Here is a 17,887-nt window from a genome sequence, read left to right on the forward strand (position 1 = left end):
CCTGCATAAAATTCATGTTCAAAGTTTACTGAACTTTGTCAGTTTCAGTTGTTTTTAAGATGTGAGGAGACTATGCTGAAAACATGGTGAAATGGCATTCTTTAGCTTGGAGTTGATAGAACGGGAAACACAAAGAATATGAGGTCAGAGGACAGATACACTGGGCTGACGTGGCATCCATAGGAAACTCATCCTCCCCGCGTCCCCCAAAAACCCTATTATAAATTGTTTCCAGTTCATCCCTAGCTATTTTTAAAAAAATCTGACAATGTTTCAAATGAAGCATGAATCTGAATATGTGATGAAGCTGTCATGGCACAAAGGGGAGAGAAAATGTATAAGCAAACCTTTATGAAAGGCTGCCTTGGATATATTAAGACTTTTATAAACATAAATGGGATTGCGACATCGAGGTTATGCTTATGTTACCAAAATGTCAAGGTTACCCCAAGATAGTCACAGCCCAGTCCACAGCGCTCAGGTGGCTGGGTACACTACCACTGCTGTGATGCCTCTAGAGGGCTCCCAGGCAGCACAGGGAGGAAGCAAACACAAGAAACTCCCCAGATGCCTGAAAGTCCTCCATAGCCCAAACATGATTTATGCTATCTGAAAGGAACACCAGGGGCATTCCCAGCTCTAAAGCCCAGTGGAAGCCAACTAAAGTTGGTTTCACCCATAGGAATGCCCCCTGGATGCTGATGCAGTTCTAGGGGCTGGGCTCTTTTCTGGGATGGGCACCAGCAAAGTCCACAGTGTCTGCCCACCTCCCAGTTGCCCTTCCAACCAACATAAGTGCCATTTATGCTGATGGCGTGGGCAAACACATCGATGCAGCTCCAACAGCCCATTCACACACACACACCCATAAGGTTGGGCTGCCCTCAAGTAAAGCTTCAAATTCAAGTTTGATAGTTGTATGGCTGCCAAATAAATCACCAAGTGATTTCGTTTCAGCTGTTACAATTATGGTATAACTACCATGCATATCGCGAAAGCATGATGTGTATGATATTCTCAATATGGGTATTTAGTCTTTTGCATGAACACAGAACACAAGTATTTTCCACCTTCGGTTCACATGACTGCCTTTGAGCATGCTGAAATTGTAAAATACACATGTTACCTTTTTCACACAAAATGGTGACTGCATATATTGAAAACATCATGGATGTTTCTAGTACACATGATGGGGTGCCAAAATTGTAAAAACTGAAAGGAGATAGCAGTAAATTATATTTAATATGGCCTGTCACAACCTGATAGAACAGAAAAATTGGGACTTTCCTTCTGTCTTGATAAAGGTACATATACACATCATATTCTTTAAGAAAAATGTCAAAATTAACAGGTTCCTCTGGATCTGACACTCCTGCCTTCTTATAATATTATATTTAGGAGTGTCACAAATTTCTAAGCAGGCCTGTTCAGCAGTTGAATTTACCCAGACTGAAAATTACTCATGATCAGACTGTGAAACAATCAGGGACACGTTTGAATTGTATAGAGCAATTCAAACAGCTGCCAAATAAGTTTACATCTGCTTGTTGATCAGAAGCTTATCCTCAGAAGATCAGCTAGAGCCTCCTGCTGGCAGCTTTCATTCTTCACTGCCACTCCAAGAAGTGGCAGAAGACAAATGTAAAAAACGTTAGCACTGTGTTTGCGTGAAGTCACTTCCGGGTAAAACAACAATTTCCCGAGTTCCTAGAGCTACCCGACTTCCAGGTTTTTGTGGAAATAATGGTACAGACAATGATGTGATCCCCATGTCCTCCTTCCAAAGCTCCCACTGATTGCCAGGCATGGCCCTAGGAACCCTAGGATCAACTGAAATTTTGATTCTGATCCACCACCTTCCCCTCAGCTACACAGTGAAGTAGCAAAAGAGAGAAGAAAAAGCTCATTTCCTCTTCATTCCCTCTAAGGTGGGTGGGAATAGCAGTGAGACTTCTAGCTTCTGCGTAGGAGAAAGAAATTATCCTCCCCTCTCCCTTCCCTCATCTAATCTGAGTGTCCCCATTCCAAAAGAGAGAGGAGAAAGATCTTCTTTCTCTTCTTTTCTCTAAAGCGCAGTTGACAGCTTGAGTCGAGGAGAAAGAGAAAGGAAATTAGCTGGGCTGATCACATTTCCCAAATTTGATGTATCCAAGCAAGTCTTAGAGCCAGCAGAATTAACAGGATAAGAGATCAGAAGAATCTGACTTCCAGCTGATTAGCTGACAGTTGGTTTCTGATCCCATCCAAAAAAATACTTTTCTGTGAACAGAGCAGGGGATCAAAAACCAATTCCCCACTATTCCTCATCAGCTGGCAGTAGAATTCTGATGGCTGCAAGCATCTCTAATTACATATGACCACACTTTCCTCCAATGAAGCATTTTGCAACAGAAGACTCAATTGCTTTTAGCTACAAGAGGGAATGAGTCAGCTCTTAAAGGTGATGTGACTGTTTCACCCAGTTCTCAAAATTATCCAGTAGGAGAAGTTATTTAGTATGGTGTGGCTCCTGTATCAGTTTAGAAGAAACTTTCAGGTGTCTAACAGCCCCGTCCAAAGCTGGAGGTGGCGGGATGTGACACCAATGCAGTAATGATCCACCCCATCCAGGAGGACTTTCCAGAGACACAGGGAACCAAAAAAAGCCCCAAACCCCACCACTGGAAAAACTTATAGGGCTTACTTGTGCCACCCAAAGGCTGGCGTAAGTCCAAGGGCTGGGGTGCTGTACTACTGGTCAAACTCCTGAGTTGGACACTCCTGAGAATTCCCTGGCCTTCCCCCCCCCCACCACACACACACACTGGCATCCATTTGGGAGAGCAGCACAGCACTGCCAAGGCCTGGTCTTCCCAGGTATTGCCACAGTGGGCATGAGGGGCAGGTGGCCACCAGTGCATCTGCCTCCTCTGCTGGGGCAAGTTCCCCAGGGAGGGCAAATGTGCCACTGCAAGGCCACACAACTTCCTCAAGTGCTTTCTCCCTTCCCCCGTCTTTGGATAGGGCTGTAAATCATATGACTATGACTTAAACTTAGCTTATGCTAGACAAGATAGTTAAAAGATTAGGAGAATTCACAAGGAGGAATGAGTGTTCCAATCCACTTACTTAAACTAATTAGAGCATCTTCTGTACTAGGAAATGTCCTGTACTTGGTGCAATATTGGCATATAGGCTGGAAATGTGACAAGTATAGTGGATCCAGGTGGACATTTCAAATTCATGACAAATAATGGATAAAAATGTACCTTCAAACAAAATACTGTATAACTACGGTAAGAATGCACTGTTTGCCATACAAAGCAAAGTCATATTTGAGGAAGTAAGTATGAAGCAGTTCCTCACCCACTCATTCCCACGTAGAGAGAGCAAATAGAACTAGATGTAATTGAGTATTGATAGACCAGAGTTCAGTTGACAATGTTTCTATTTAGAGTCCTTCAAAAGAAGATCAACCTTGAGAATTTTCTTCCCCAGTCTATTACTAGGCTGGACATTACTACCTCATTTATCTGACAACCAAGCACCTGGCGAGATTTCAGTTGGGATTCTGGAAAAATGTTTTGTTTTTGAGATATCTTAATTTATGCTAAAAAATTGCTGAATCAAACATATACCAGGGACTCTGTGTTTCCCTTTGATAGTAAGAACAGTTGATTTCATTATGATCAATCTCACACCACATCACAAATAATTTTGGACTTTGGTATTATTTAATGGCAACCATTGAGTGCCAAAACAAAACAGTCCATATCAGCTGCGGATAGCCAACCCTGCATGTGATTTACCCTAGATATGCTTCAGTGTTATAAAATCCATAGTTTTAATTTGTTTACACTTTAATTTATTTACACAAAGTGGTGAGTCTTTGATCCTGCAAAAACCCAGGGGCAACTTATTAATATTCCCATTTTACAGGGGAAAAACCCATGAGAGATTGTTTCATGCATGAACATCTCATACCTATGCTGGTCTATGAACTTGGATCTTGCTCATATTGGTTGTTCACTGCCTTGAAGTTACTCATTTTTACTCAACCTATTCCAAACAAAAAGGCACACAATAATACCAGCAGAAGGCATCATTTTTTTCAAATCTTAGCATTAATCTTACAAAAACTACATAACAGACCAACTTCTCATTAGAGATAAATTTCTACTGTTGCAAAAGTCATTTTTCTTCATAGGCACTAGAGATATATATGCAGTAGTTATTCGCTTATAGATTTTATTTCGTGCTAATTGATATAAAGTGTTTTTCTCTGAATGAGAGGTTTTATTTTTAAAAAAAGTTACCTTCCTTCTTCATCCCAGCATGGAAACACTTTTTTAAACGACAGTATCTGCATTGATTTCTCTTGTCCTTATCAACAATACATTGCCGGCTAAATCTGTCGGACAGAATCGAGGGTAAATATATTAGAGCGCAAAAATACAGGGGGATCCTGATTAGCTCGACTGAAACAATTAATGGGCACTGTCAAAACAATGTCTTCAGCTATCGCCCTTCGCTGCTATTTTTTCTTTAATCAGTCTTGAAACATTTTTCTTTGCCATTCTTCTTAAAGAAATAATTCCTTGTGATGGGCAAGTAGAATCCCATTAGGTTATTCATCATTTTACAAACGCAGAGCATATAATTTTTTCTCCTGATTTAATGAATGTTTAGGATGACTCTTTTATAGCTTTATCCTATCCTGCCAGATCAGAAATTTAAAAACACACACACATGCACACACAAAGAGACCTGCTAGATCTGAGGCATGACTGTTTTAAGCATATTATTTCCTGTTTTGGTCAAGCAAATGCTCTTAGAATACAAGAATCCTTCCCTAGGGCCAAACAATAGTTGATGGGTACTTTCCATGAACACAGACACCACTTTAGATGTGTTATAGTTTTTTCAATGCGGCTGCATTGCCCCATCCAGATCAGGTGAGCGGTACCCCCTCCCCCAAAGTACTCATATATAAGGTTATGCCAATTTCCAATTTCCTCCACCTTCTGCAAATCCTCACTAGATTTGTTCCTGAGAGTCCACCCTCTTTCTCTGACTGGGTGGGGTGGGCCAGCATGCAAGGGTAAGAACAGCCCTAAAAACAGCCTCATTACAATGAGTACTGTCACACACAAAAACTCTGTTTACAACCATATACTAAATTTTTATAGCAGTAAATTTATTTACTATACACAGATTTTGATCTAACAATCTTTGGGTTTTCCACAGTATAGAAAAACAGTATAAATATAACAATGCAAAATTTGGGATGCTTAAATTTAAAACAGCAGTTTTCAAAACAGTTAAAGTATCTGCTATTTATGTGCTGTGTGAAGTACTAGTTCATTCATAATTTTATAAACTCCCATAATTTCTCCTTGATTCTGGTGTAAGGACAAAAGTGAAGCTCTTATTTTGGGAAAATTTCAACACTCCTTGGCGCAGATACATCAATGAATACATTTTGATCCTGTGCCAGGTTTGTCACACTGTGATCTACAACCTACCGGTAAGGATCTAGCTAAATGTGATTCAGTAGGAATCTATATATGGTTGTTTAAAAAGAAAATGAAATCTTGAAGTTAAGATAGGTGAAATGCCAGGACAATCAGCATGTGAAAAGAATGACAGGCAATGGTTTCATAGGACTACAAGGTTTCTTAGAGATGCTTTACAGAAAGGGTAAACAGTTGCCAGTAATCTATTGCCAATAATACAAATGCAAATTATATACAGATTTATATCTGTACAATCAAATAATCATGAAGACTTGTACTGCTTATATTTAGTACATGTTGTGGGATCTTGTGTGTGCCACTTCCTAAAAAAAGAATTCATATTAAAATGTATTTGTGCTGTAGGAATTTTGTGATTTATTAATCAACTTGTCAATAATAAATAAATAATGGAACCTCCCAATTCCCCTACCCACTTTCTCTGGTCATCTTCAGTGCCCTGCTTTGATTGACTTGTCATCTGAGGCTAAATGGATGACCACTTCAGAAAGGGCTTTCTTGGTTGTGGCATTAAAACTCTGGAACTCCCTCCCCAGGAAGATTCATCTGTCTCCCTCTATCAGTGTCTTCCACCACTGTCTTTTTTATTTTGTTTGTTATACTCCCCAATAACTGTTATTAGTTCTTCTCCCTGATTCTGATACTGTTTATGTTTTTATTGAATTATTTTATAATTTAAAATGTTGCTTTATGTGCACCCCTTTGGGGATTAGAATCATATAGAAAGGCAACATAAAAATGTTTTTAAATAAATCAATAAAAATAAATAAATATTATCTTCTATATTTCCGGTTACACACACAGCCTTACACTGGCTCTTTGTTGATCTCTTGCTCTGAAATTTGGCATAGTTTAGGTCCCCAGTTGAAAAAGGTCACTGATGCCTGTATATTGTAGCACTATCCTAATGACAGCGGTCAATCTGGCTCACAAATGCAAAAAAAAATCACACAAATATTCCAAATAAGGACAAAAACAGATCTCAATGTGGCCATAGCTGGGATGGTTTGTCGAGGTCAAATTGTCACTTCAGATTTTGTGCTGCAGCAACTGGAGCTCCCCCAGTTATCAGACTGATAGGATTGGGCTCTTAAATTGCTTTAGATTAAAAACCTATCACTGCCATAATGCCTGAACCTGAGTGCATAGTGATGCACACTGTAGTTGCAGTGATTTCAATATTAACAGATGCTGAGATAAATTTGGGGCAGAAAGTCTCAGGATAACAGAAGATCTTGAAAGCGAGACCTAAGTCAAGTGATAGTAATAGCAGGAGAGAGTACCTTTTAACCTCAGCAGCAGTCCTAGGCAACCTTCTTGAAAAATGAGAGAGAGATAAAAGGAAGTGCCAGAGGGCACCTTGTAGCAACAGATCAAGTAATACTTTGGAAAAAATAACAGAGATATGGGGACTAAGAATAAAACAGGGGACAGTAAGCCAATGAGGAACCTCAAAGCGGATGTTGGTAGTAGAGCAACAGCTGAAGATCAAATCTACATTTGTTGTCATTTGCAAAAGAAATCAGTTGCTCAAGATTATAAATGACTGCTGGAAAGAGCAGCACAATGTTTAATGCACCAACTACTGTTCAGTGAGGAAGTTTTGCTGTGCTATGCAGTAGAATGTTGAACAGATAAAGGTATATGAAACATGAATAAAGGGACAATTTTCTTCATGATGTAAGTTCCTGGGTGGGATTTTCTAAATCCAGTATCTAAATGCTGAACTTCAGGAGATACAAAAGATCTGCAATCAAAATCTCCTGCAAGTGAGTGTGTATGTGTCAAAAATATCTAATGAGCACACCTAGGAGGCTGCTATGAAGTGCTTTTATCAAGAGAAGTTGCAGGAAACGCATTTAACTGTTTCCTCGTGTGCCTCTTCCACAGTTTATGTAGCATCTGTCTCGTACCATGTGGGTGACTGATTAATCAAAAGCAGTCTCTTTTGTGTGACACACACAAAATCTATTTTTTAAAATTCAAGCTATTTTCAGATATTGCAGCAATGGACAAGGCTGTTTTGGGTTTGTTTATTTTTTACAAATAAAGCCTTCCTTACTTTGTGGAAGGAAGCAGTGGACTACAAAAGGAAGAATGGCAAATGCTGAGATATCAGAAGAAAGGAATAAATGTCAGTCATTGTAAGAGAACATAAAATATCTGATGCAGTTGTTATTTTTTTTATTTAAAAAACAACAACACACACCAGCAGCCAGCTTTCTCCTGCCGAGCTGGTGATGTCTTCCTCCATAACAAACAGTAGGGATAAATGCAGCAAGGGCCACCTATTTCAAAAGTCTGTAAAACTGATCACATTTGTCCACTCAGCTTGAAACTTAGGGGGTCTTTAGAGAAGGAGGAGGAGGAGGAGGAGGAGGAGGAGTTTGGATTTATACCACACCTTTCTCTCCTGTAAGGAGACTCAAGGTGGCTTACAAACTCCTTTCCCTTCCTCTTCCTACAACAGACACCTTGTGAGGTAGGTGGGGCTGACTGAGTTCTGAAGAACTGTGACTAGCCCAAGGTCACCCAGCAGGAATGTAGGAGATGTGGAAACAAATCTGGTTCACCAGATACCGGTAAGCCTCTGCCACTCAGCTGGAGGAGTGGGGAATCAAACCCAGTTCTCCAAATTAGAATCCACCTGCTTTTAACCACTACGCCACGCTGGCTAAGGCTTTTGGAGGGAGAACTGTGCACTGTGCAAATTTGGTACCACTGGCTTCAAAAGTAGCTGCATCAGACCCTCAAATTGGTTCTCCAGTTGAAAATACTGGTCCCAAAATTCCAGATTACCACCCCAAAACCCATGGATTTGTACCTGAAAATCCAGATTCCCCAAACCCCAAATTATAACAATGTTTTCTTGTTGGAGCTGTTGGGCAATTGTAAATATTAGGTTGCTAGGGTTGCACAGAAAATTACTAACCTATCCTCAGACTTAACATTCCTAGGCTCTGAAAGGAGAGATACCCACACCCTCCTCCTGTCCCACAATTCCTTATTGCTCCCCCTGCCCCGAACCTAATAACTAAATGTTATATTGCCTAAATCTGATGTGCCTCATACCTGCATGTGTAAACATGATTCTTGCGTATGCTGCGTCGGAAGAACCCCTTGCACCCATCACAACTGGAAGCTCCATAATGCTTGCCCGTCGCTCTGTCTCCACATATTGCACAAACGCCACCAACTCCATTGTCTGCAGTGTTCATATTGAGAGCTTCTGCTGAACAACTATCTGATGAGTAAGAACAAGGTGCATAATTACAAGTAATGCCGGGGGGAGGGGATGCAACACTGTGGCTAAACTGCAGTGTCTCAAAGGTTTTATGAGCCTTCACTTTTAATTAGAATTTACCATTAAGGACTGCAGGAACACAGCATGCCTAATTACCTCCAATTGTTATTCTAATGAGCGCTTTCAAACCTAGCCTGCCCAGTTGTCAGAATTTATGATGATTATAACAATGAACGCTTTTTAAAAAAACCTGAAAGAGTCTGGGAACAAGAGTTACAGTGCTGACATGATAGTTCAGTTTGCCTTTTAAGACATTTGCTGGACAGTTTGTTTAAAAACATTTATATCCTGCATTTCCACAGATCCCAAGGTGGGTTCCAACATACAAACATACACAATTAAAAACATAAACACACAAATTCAAATACAAGTTAAAATGGCTACGGAGATATTCATTAGTTATTTCCCTTAAAGGCAAATCAAAATATTTCTGGTTTGCATTTTTTATGGAAGGGAGAGAAAGAGAAAGTGAGTGTTTGGATTTATACCCTACTTTCCTCAACTGTAAGAAGTCTCAAAGCGGCTTAAAAATGCTTTCCCTTCCTCTCTCCACAATAGACTTGTAAGGTAGGTGGGGTTAATAGAGTTTGAACAAAACTGTGAATAGCCCAAGGTTACCCAGTAGGCTTCATGTGTAAGAGGAGGGAAATAAATCCAGTTCACTAGATAAGAGTCTGCTGCTCATGTGGAGGAGAATCAAACCTAGTTCTCCAGATTAGAGTCCATCGCTCTTAACCACTACTCCATGCTGAAGGGGGTAGGGGAGGAGCTTCCTGTACTATTAAAAACAAGCATGCATGGGATGTAATTGAATGGACCTCCTGAATCGAGAGGAGCTGAATAGAAGAGACAGTTAGGTTGGCACATGGGAACATTCAAGCAAAGGTAGTCTGCTAAATATGAAGACTAAAAGTAACAGCCAGCATCTTGAATTTTGCCTGGAAACAAATAGGTAACCAACGAAGTTGACACAGTACCAGTGTTATACGATCATAATGGCACAAACCAGTTAATAATCCTGTAGCAACAGTCGTTACTAGCTGAAGTTTCCAAACACTTTTTCAGGGGAAGCTCTATGTATAATGCCCCATTCACCAGTGATACAGTGATACAAAGATGTATCTCTACTTACAACTGCACTGTCGATATCTTTATTTTAAAACGGGTTAAATAAAGATATGTGCCTTCTCCTGTTGTGGGTCCTGGCTTATGGGATGGCCTGCTGGAGTTGGTCAGCAAGGCTCCCACTCTCCTCGCTTTATGCTGAGGTGTAGCTAGGGAAAATGGAGCTCAGTGCAAAATTTGAGTTTTGCCCCCCCCCCCGGTGTGGACGACCAAAGGCCACCACGACCAAAGGCCACCTTCCCCCACTACGACCAAAGAACAATTTTTTGCACCATGTCATCTCAAAGTCACAATCACATTATAGAACATGCCCCAACTCACAAATCTGGGCTCCCTAGTTGAAACAACATTGATGCTGGTTGGGGGTGGGGGGAATCCACCCTGAAACAGCATCACTTTTAATGTTGTTAAGACTAGAGAGCCCAGATTCTCCTTTTAAATCCACCTTAAAGGGAGCATCTGGGCTCCTGTAAAGGTTTCAATGGTGTTGATTCTCAGCACAGCCGCTTGGCCTTGACTGGATTCCAGGACTCGGGCGATGGGCCAGAATCGGCAGCAATTACTCTGGTAGAGGCCTTATCTCACAGAGAGAGATGAGAATGCCGTTCCCATGAGAATGGGACTGGGGAAACCGGGAGGGGGATGGGACGGAGAAGGTTATAACCTGTGGTTCTGGTGGGAGACTTCATTCCTGTCACGTCGTGTACGTGAGCTTTCTAAGATGTCTGAATAAACGGTCTTTCAACCCAAAAAGCCTTTTATTTCTGCTCTATGGAATTCCTTACATTGTGACAGGAATCAATCTTCATCTTCCTTCTAAATATCAGTGGACCTCTGGTGTTCCGGCATGCAGAGGTTGAATATTCCTGAAACTGTGGAAGGCACGGTAGCCCCCATAGAGGGTTCCGAGCCTTCCCTCCTGGCTTTGGAGGAACCAGCGGGAGAACGGGTCTCGCTGGTGACTCTCTCCCGTCCTCGTTTCAACACGAGTCTTCCCTTACTTCGTTGGGATGAGGGACGCGGAAATGATCATGCGGAGTTGCATGAGTCGTTTGGGGCGCTGTCTATGGATCGTGCGCCTGTGGATCGGATCTCTACCCGTTTTCGTGTGGATTACAAACCTCAGATGCAACCTGTCACGGAGGAGATGGGTCTGACCACTTTTCATGCGGCAACCCAGGAGTCAATTGAACGGTTCCTTGACTCGTATTTCGATGATGCTCCCAAGAATCCACAGTGGCATAGCACCGGGGCCCGTCCCAAGACCGCAGTTGATACCGGGACTTTATCGGGATCGGGAATTGGGAGAGGTTTCCGTGCCGGCTCCCAATCGGGCCCTCCAGATCCCGGGCTAAAGGTAGCTTATGCACAAGAGGCGCCCCGTGGAGCCGTCGGTGGACTCGAGGTGCTGCTCTCCGATGAGGAGGAATCCGAAGAAAGCCTGACTCCCCATCCGGATTTATTTCCCCTCCCGTCCAAAGAAAGCTGGGACGATGAAGTGGCCCGACTGCGAGATGCCCAAGAGGCATGGGCCCGTGAACGCCAGCTATGGGAGGAGGAACGAGAACAGCTGCAAAAAGACCGTGAACAACAGCGCAAAGACATCCAACTCGAACTGGACCGAGCCAAAGACGCGTTGCAACGGCAATATATGCAGGATTTATCGATCCATGATAAGGTCCTGGAACACTCTAAAATGGACCTGGAACGTCAACGCGAAGGCATCAAGGCCTTCCGAACGCAAAGTGAACTGACTGCAGCCATTCAACGAGACGAACTAGCCAAACTGGAGCGAGAAAAAGCGGCCTTGCATGCGCATCAAGATGCCTTGACTCGCAAGGAGAGGGAATTAGCTGCCTTGGAACAGGAGCTGAAGAAGCAGCGGGATAGGATGCCCCGAGCTGGTGCCTACACCGTTACCCTAGCGCCCAACACCACTGCCCCTCCTATCGGGGCGACGCTTCTAGGTCCTGCTACTCGCGCACCTGCCGCCTCCCAAGGTCCTGCTCTCCAAAGAGGGCCAGCGGCGCCAGGCCCCGTGCCTCCACCGATTCCTGCTCTTCCTGCTCCGCCGCCTCAACCTGCGCAACCGCAGCCCCAGCGGGCTCCAAGGGCCGTGGAGAGAGGATACTACAGGCCCCCGATCCCTGCCCATTTCGATGGGACTGCTTCTAAGCTCCCCTACTTCATCCTGCAACTCGATGCACATATGGAGGAGTTTGATGACTTATATCGATCTGAACGTGAAAAAATACGGGACATCGGTTCTGTCCTGGATGGGGTGGCTGCTGACTGGTTTGTGACTCTTTTTGAGCTGCAGGCGGATGATACTCGCACAGTGGCTGCATTTCTTCAAGCCTTACGGGCCCGCTTCCAAGATCCGGACGCTGAAAATGAAGCCATCCGTACCATAAAATCTATTCAGCAGGGCAACCGTTCTTTTGCCGAATTTGCTCGTGAATTCCGTGCGGCAGCTGCTCGACTTCCTCCTGAGTGGCCTGAACGCATGAAATGTGAATACTTCTTTGAAGCCATCGACATCAAACTTCGTGAAACGGTGCTTCTCATCCGTATCCCGCGCACTATCGCTGAATGGATCGAATTGGGATCGCAAGTAGCGGCTCGTTTGGATTACGCTCGCTCCGGGGGGCGTCCACGCCCGAAACCCGCTACTACAACCACCTCTGCGACTCGCAAGCCAAGCCCAGCCGTCTCTACCGAAACCACCTCCGAACGCCGTCGACGTTTGGGATTGTGCCTCTATTGCGGGGGACCAGGCCATCTGGCTGCCAACTGCCCGAAAAAACAGAAGTCCACCGCTCCGACCCCACGCACCCCCTCTGCCAAGCCACCACGGAGGTCCGGTCCTCCTCCAACGGGCTCGTCTAAAGCTGTTACCGAAGGTGATCCCGAGGAGGGGGAAGTGGCGGTTTGCCTCTCATCAGCACCCATGGATGTGGGTCCTACTCCAGATGCGGTGAGTGAAGGCAGCGCCCCCATTACGGTTCAAGCGGTTCTGGCCAACCCTGCTAAGCATACACGTATTCTAGCCTCAGCCCTCGTAGATTCTGGCTGCTCCCATTGCTTAATGCGGCCCCAAGTGGCTGAAGAGCTCGGTTTAGACCGAGTTCCCCTAGCAAAGCCCATACCGTTCACACAAATGGACGGCAGCCCACTCGGAGCCGAGGGCCCGGCTCGATTCAAAACGCAACCTGTTCTTCTTCGTTGCGCTGACCATTGGGAGAAGATTAGTTTCATACTTGCTCCAGTGGCCAAACATTCCATTGTCCTGGGCATGCCATGGTTATTGTTACATGAACCAAATATTATTTGGAAAGAACAGATTCTAGAATTCACTGATCCCCCCTGTGGAGAGCATATGAATTGGGGGGAAAACCCACCACCCAATGACATAAACTCCCTGGTTTCTTCGGCTGTACACGTCCCAATGACTTTCAATTCCACTGGCATTCCACAAGCTTACCAGGACTTAGCCAGAGTGTTTCAAGAACAGGAATGTGATCAATTGCCCCCCCATAGAGACACTGACTGCAAGATCATATTACAGCCCGGGGCTCAACTACCCAAGGGTAGAATCTATCGTATGAGCCCCAACGAAGAGAAGGAACTCCGTGCCTTCTTAGATAAAAACCTTGCTCGCGGATTCATACGACGGGCTACCAAACATACGCACAGCGCCCGCTCCTGTCCTGTTGGCAAAGAAAAAGGACGGGTCTTTAAAGACTTTATTGCGATTACCGAGAGTTAAATGCTGTTTCCATGTGTCAATAAATACCCTTTGCGCTTGATCAAAAGGACCTCACTTAGATGCATTGGGCAAGGGACGCAGTTTTACTAAGTTGGATTCCAGAGAGAGAAGCATGCTACCAGAGTCCAAAAGGATTGCAGAAGGAGGAGACTCACGAACATTTGAGCAGCATTTTATTACTAGAGAGTGGACAGTATGAATACTTAATTATGCCACCGGGTTAGCGAGGGCACCGAGCGCATTCATAGCCCTCATCAATGAAGTTTTGCATGACTTATTATATAAAGGAGTAGTTGTATACTTAGATGATGTTTTAATTTATTCCTGGAAAACCATGGAGGAGCATGGGAGGCTTTGGTTAGGAAGTATTGCAGCAGCTTACTGGAACAACTCCCTCTTAAGCAAAACTGTCTAAATGCTGTTTTCATCAATCCTCCATAGACTATTTGGGCTACAGGATCTCATCCGAGGGTTTAAAAATGGATCATAAAAGATTGAAGGAAACCTTGATCCTCCAATGGCCTGCCCCCACCAACCGGAAAAGAGCTCCAATCTTTCCCTGGGGTTTTGCATAATTTTTATGCGTGACTTTATACCCCAATTTGCTTTGAACCTTACCCTTCCACTCCACAGACTTATTAAAAGCGCTAGGGGTAAAGGCCACAGGCTGCCAAGCCCGGGGCTCCCCTCCCTTAGTCTCAGGAATATGAAACACAGCCTTCCAGCTTGCAGAAATACGACTTTGCACTACCGAGCCTGTCTTAAAGCACCCTGACCCACACCTTCCTTTAGAGTAGTTCACGTGGATGCTTCCACGGACAAAGCGCTTGGCTTCTGTTGCAGAGAAATAAAGATGGTAGGCTTGTTCCGTGTGCTTGTTATCAAAAAATTTACTCCGGCTCCAGAACTCCGGCTGGACCGTAGAGGGATAAAAAGAGACTGCTGCCATCAAGGTAAACGCTTTCCGCTTAACCGCACTGGCTTGAGGGGGCTAAACACCCCTTCCAGGTTTGGTCGGATCCCACAAGAACTTAGCAGCTTCTCTCCACCCCCCTCAGAATGTCTGCAAAGCCACTTCGTTGGGCCGATTTCTTTTTCCGTTTTTCTTTCACTGTCCATTTTTTCCCCGGAAAAACCAACAAACTGGCTGATCACGCTGTAGCGCCTTCCCGGGGAGGGGGGTGGAGCTGCTTTACGAGACATCCAGCGCGCCATCCACTCCCCCTCCCAACTGGGGCTGGCCGTCACTCGATCCTCAGACATCCGCTCCTCCTCCGCCGCCCGTTCCCAGCCTTATCTCCCCCTTCCTGCGGGAATTTCGAGGCGGCGGGTTATCGCGAGCTACCCGGCGAGGAGGAAGGCGACTCCCAGCTGGCAGCTTAGTGGATGGTGTTTGGAAGCGGGGGGAGTGTTGGTAGTGCCTCCCCCCCTTCGTAAGCAGGTTCTCGAAGCCTGTCATGATGCCTGCTCGGCTGGACATTTTGGCTTTCTCAAGACACTGCATTTAGCCCGCCGTCAGTTCTGGTGGCGCGCCAGGACGCAAAGACATTGGGGCTTATATCAAGAGATTGCTCTGTTTGTCGCGGAGGCCAAATCCATTCCGGGAAAGCCCCATGGACTGTTAAAACCTCTCCCGGTTGCCTCCCGTCCCTGGGAAGTGCTCTCAATGGATTTTATTCACGGATTTACCAGAGAGCCAGGGAAACACAGTCTTGGCGGGTGGTGGTGGACCTATTCTCCCAAACAAGGCCATTTCATCCCCTGCACCTCCATTCCCTCAGCTCCTAAATTGGCACGGCTGTTCATTCAACATATATATAAAGTACACTCCTCCCCCCTCAAGGTGGTGTCAGGCCATGAGCCTCAATTCATTTCAAAATTCTGGGAAGCTTTCCTGGGCTTGTTAGAGTTACCCCGGTGGTTGCGCCCTACCGCGTTCAAAGTGACGGTGAGTCGGAGAGAGCGAACAGAACTCGAACAATATTGCAGTTGTTACGCAACTATCACCGGGCGATTAGCGATTTAGTTCGGTTGCAAGAACATGTGCCTATAATAGCGCCGTTCATGGCAATGCCAAAGAAGCCCTTAATTGTGTCTGATGCATCCTTCCGCCATTGCCCCAACTACCCAGCGAATCATCCTCAAAGAATTCAGCGGTGGATTTCATCTCTGGCTGAGGGTGGAAAAGCGGTTCAGACTGCCTTGCAACAAGCTGAAGATTTAAAAGTTCAGAAGCGGATAAACATGCGTTCTGACTTTCCTTTGCGTGTTGGGGCTTGGGTCTATTTGTCTACTAAAAATCTCAGAGACGTACATAAATTCTCAAAACCGGGCAAAAGTTAGTGGGACCTTTTAAAGTTACAAAAGTGATTAATGATATTTACTGCCGGGTTAGATCTTACTTTGTTCTTTAAGTGACCATCCATCCTGTCTTTCATTCCAGTTGCTCAAAGGAGGCTCCGGCTTCGATGCCTGCTTACTGACCCTCGGAGATACCCGCTGACTATAATTGATGGCTAGGCATTACCAAAATTAGCGCCATTTCTGGTTCGTTTAGCTTACGCGAAAAGTAAACGCAATGCCGGTTTCCTGGGTGGGGGTATTCCTCTGGTTATAATCAATGGGTGTATTCAAATATTGAGCGCCCCTCTGTATTTTCTGCTTTCCGCGCCGTACCTTCCGCTGGCTCCAGGGGTTTTTTCTTAGAGGAGGCGGTAGCAGTTTCAATGGTGGTGATTCTCAGCACAGCGGCAGCCTTGACTGGATTCAGGACTCGGTGATGGAGGGTAAAGAATCGGCAGCAATTACTCTATTGAGCCTTATCTCACAGAGATGAGAATGCCGTTCCATGAGAATGGAAGTTCTGGGGAAACCGGGGAGGGATGGGGGGGCCGAGGAGAAAGGTTATAGCACCATGGTTCTGGTGGCGGGAGACTTCATTCCGCATAATCCGCGTCGTGTCATTGAGCTTTCTAAGATGTCTGAATAAACGGTCTTTCAACCCAAAAAGCCTTTTATTTCTGCTCTATGGAATTCCTTACAGCTCCCTAGTTGAAACAACATTGAAACTGATGCTGTTTTTTTTGGGGGGGGGGGTGTATCCACCCTGAAACAGCATCACTTTTAATGTTGTTTAGACTAGAGAGCCCAGATTCTCCTTTTAAATCCACCTTAAAGGGAGCATCTGGGCTCCCTAGTTGAAACAACATTGAAAATGATGCTGTTTTTTTGGGGGGGGGAATCTACCCTCAAACAGCATCACTTTTAATGTTGTTTAGACTAGAGAGCCCAGATTCTCCTTTTAAATCCACCTTAAAGGGAGCATCTGGGCTCCCTAGTTTAAACAACATTGAAAATGATGCTGTTTCAGAGTGGATTCCCAGCCCCCACCCCCAAACAGCATCATTTTCAATGTTGGTTGTTGTGTGTTTTCCAGGCTGCATGACCGTGGTCTGGTAGATCTTGTTCCTAACATTTCGCCTGCATCTGTGGCTGGCATCTTCAGAGGCGTATCCCAGAGAGAAGTCTGTTATACACTGTGTCCAGACTTCTCTTATTACAGACTTTTCTCTGTGATATGCCTCTGAAGATGCCAGCCACAGATGCAGGCGAAACATTAAGAATAAGATCTACCAGACCACAGACACATGACCAGAAAACCCACAACAACCAGTTGAATCCATCTGTGAAAGCCTTTGACAATACTTTCAATGTTTTTTAATCTAGGGAGCCCAGACTCTCCCTTTAAATCCACTCAGAAGGGACCAGAATCTGGGGAAAACTTGAGGGTTCCTCTCAGGGGAGCAATGTTTACGTTAGCAGTTCCAAAATTTCAGGCTACTTTCTGGAGACTATCCTGATGATATCACCTAGGTTTAGTGAAGTTTGGTTCATGGAGTCCAAAGTTATGGACCCTCAAAGGGAAGCCCCAACTACTATTAGCTCCCATTTGAAACAATGGGGGATGTGGCACTCCCTTTGGGGCTCCATACCCTTAGACCCCCTAAACCAGGGGTAGGGAACCTGCGGCTCGAGAGCCGCATGCGGCTCTTCTGCCCTTGCACTGTGGTTCCACGAGCCAAGCCACCGGCTTCATCCTTGCCCGGCCTGCAGGCAGCAGGGCGGGCGCACCAATTGCCTGCGGCCGGCTGGGCAGCGCCGCGGGTTTCCACTCTC

General features: G+C 45.0%; 1 protein-coding gene across 4 annotated transcripts in view; it reads right to left on the bottom strand.

Moving 5' to 3' along the window:
• The window catches only part of HNF4G (hepatocyte nuclear factor 4 gamma), an 88,789-nt gene that overhangs the window by 15,633 nt on the left and 55,269 nt on the right, over nt 1-17,887 (bottom strand). For 3 of the 4 annotated variants that reach the window (XM_048508388.1, XM_048508389.1, XM_048508387.1), the window contains exons 2-3: nt 8,586-8,757; nt 4,296-4,390 (exon numbers count right to left, since the gene is read on the bottom strand). In XM_048508388.1, the coding sequence (XP_048364345.1) occupies nt 4,296-4,390; nt 8,586-8,731 (241 nt within the window). In that variant the 5' untranslated portion in view covers nt 8,732-8,757. The remainder of the gene's footprint in view (nt 1-4,295; nt 4,391-8,585; nt 8,758-17,887) is intronic. The other variant, XM_048508390.1, reaches the window with a different exon arrangement.

This window comes from Sphaerodactylus townsendi, linkage group LG09 (assembly GCF_021028975.2).
Source record: "Sphaerodactylus townsendi isolate TG3544 linkage group LG09, MPM_Stown_v2.3, whole genome shotgun sequence".
NCBI lineage: Eukaryota > Metazoa > Chordata > Lepidosauria > Squamata > Sphaerodactylidae > Sphaerodactylus > Sphaerodactylus townsendi.